Below are 2,040 nucleotides of genomic sequence, written 5' to 3'. Positions count from 1 at the left end.
TCAGCCGTTGGATCTATAATCTGACGGTCATCTAGGGATGCGTTGGATCTGGTTGTAATAACGGACTTCTAGGGGTGTTTTTTTGAATAAATGCACGAGCTCTCTCCTTGGCCTTTGGATTTTAGATCCAACGGCTGAGAAGCTCCCGGAGCACCTAAGTTTAGATGCTCCCGGAGCACCAGATATCTTCCCATATGAGGGGTACCGATTCGTTGAGAGGAGGACCGTACCGCTTCGAGTTTTATTTTTTCTATCGAGCGAGGGGGGTCGAACCGGTATGTAACTTGGCGGTGGCAGATCGCTGTAAATAATGGGAACTCCAACTTCATGTTTTGGTGGAGCTGGGCCAACCGGGCTCCTCGTTTTTGCACTACGCGCTGGCTAGCTTTTCAGAAGTTAGCTTCTTGGAGCCCATCCATTCGGTTCAAAATCATTCGTGGAGTTGGAAGGTGGAGTAGTTCAGAACAGGCCCTTAGTCTAGCTCTGCCCCTGGCCCCAGGGGGCAGTCGCATGAGGCCAACGTGAGACGGACGGCGCAGAGGGCACTCTCACGCGGCGAGGCTCTCGGGAGACGGGTACTGCTGCATTCTTTGTACTAGCAGTAATGATTGTGTGCATTGAAATGATACACAGCAGCCACGGTATGCCTCCGTTTCAAAGGAAAAAAAACAGATAAGAATATAGGATACTTATGTGTGAAGCACAAGCTGCTCATTGTATGTTTTTACTGCAAAACAGCAGCGCACGGTACTGGATAGCGAGGCAGCTGCAAAGCAACAAGGCCGGCCAAGACCATGTTCCATCTTTTATTCAGAAACTGCTGATGATTCCAATGTTTTCCACTTTGTCCCCGTCGATCCAATCAGACATAAATATAATCCCCAGTGTACCAAGTCACATACTTTGCCATCTCGTCGTCAAACTTCCGTCTACCGATCCCCAAACCCTTAAAATCGTCAGAAACTTGATCGATCGTGCAGATACTTTGCCATCTCTTCGTCAAACTTCCGTCTAGCAATCCCCAAACCCTTAAGGCCGTCAGAAACTTGATCGGTCGTAGATCACCTAGCACATGGCGAGTGGCAGCAACAAGGAACCCACAGTGGCATCAGGTGACGAGGCCGCTAGCTCGGCCGCCGGTCCGCCAGGGGTGGCAGCGCCGCCGCCACAAGGAGCTGAGCCCGGGGACGATGAGGCGGCGGCGGCCGTGCTGGCTGCTGGCCCCACCAGGCCATACTACGAGTGCGTCTTCTGCAAGCGCGGGTTCACCACGGCGCAGGCTCTCGGTGGGCACATGAACATCCACCGCCGCGACCGTGCCAAACCCAGCGTCCGCGACGCTCCCAGCGGCACCACCACATCAGCGTCTCCAAACGTCGAGTGCTATAATCAGTACTACAGCCACCACCTGCCGTATCCCACAGTGCCTCCGGCGACGGCGACGCCGATGAGCACGAGCGGAAGTTTCACGCTAGCGTACTACCAGCATCAGGGCACAGGGGCTTCGACCGGAGACGCGCATGCGGATGCCTCCGTGAACCCTAGCAGTGCTAGCCCGAGGGAGCTCAGCCTGTTCGGTGCGGCAGCTCGTGACCGTGACTCGCACGGCCGCGGTAGCGACGGGTCTGGCGTGGCGCCAGAAGGGTCGGATCGGCAGGCAGGTGAGCCGCCCGAAAGGGAGATTGACCTGGAGCTCAGGCTCGGACGTCGTCCGCATTGATCGCGTGATACTGCAACTGCCGTTAACTAATGCAGCTCATACAAATACTGCGTATATTTATTTATTTATTGGTGCAAATGCTGCGTATATAATGCATTAATTCATGTATATATGTGGTTTATGGAATATGTGCATGGAGTGCGTGTAACTAATATACAATTTTTTATTTTATTTCTCTTCCAGTTATTAATATATGTATGTTTTTGCTTGTGTTTATACTGTGGACGTTGGATCTATTGCAAATCTTAGGACAGAGTCCACTCGACTTACTAGAATCTTTTCTTCGATATGTATAATTTATCCTGCCGGCCGTCCTCAAC

At 52.4% G+C, this 2,040-nt stretch overlaps 1 protein-coding gene across 1 annotated transcript; it reads left to right on the top strand.

The window, feature by feature from the left end:
* Nucleotides 1-1,072: 1,072 nt before the first annotated feature.
* On the top strand, nt 1,073-1,720 carry LOC123166798 (zinc finger protein 11-like). Its single transcript, XM_044584602.1, has one exon. It carries the CDS (start codon nt 1,073-1,075, stop codon nt 1,718-1,720), a length of 648 nt encoding a protein of 215 aa, XP_044440537.1.
* The last annotated feature ends 320 nt before the right edge of the window (nt 1,721-2,040 follow it).

This window comes from Triticum aestivum, chromosome 1D, assembly GCF_018294505.1.
Source record: "Triticum aestivum cultivar Chinese Spring chromosome 1D, IWGSC CS RefSeq v2.1, whole genome shotgun sequence".
Taxonomy (NCBI): domain Eukaryota; kingdom Viridiplantae; phylum Streptophyta; class Magnoliopsida; order Poales; family Poaceae; genus Triticum; species Triticum aestivum.
Note: the sequence above shows the minus strand (reverse complement) of the source record. Positions and strands in the feature narration are given on the sequence as shown.

What these genes read in the sequence shown, in the direction of transcription:
- LOC123166798 (XM_044584602.1), top strand. Translation starts at nt 1,073, where the DNA reads ATGGCGAGTGGCAGCAACAAGGAACCCACAGTGGCATCAGGTGACGAG.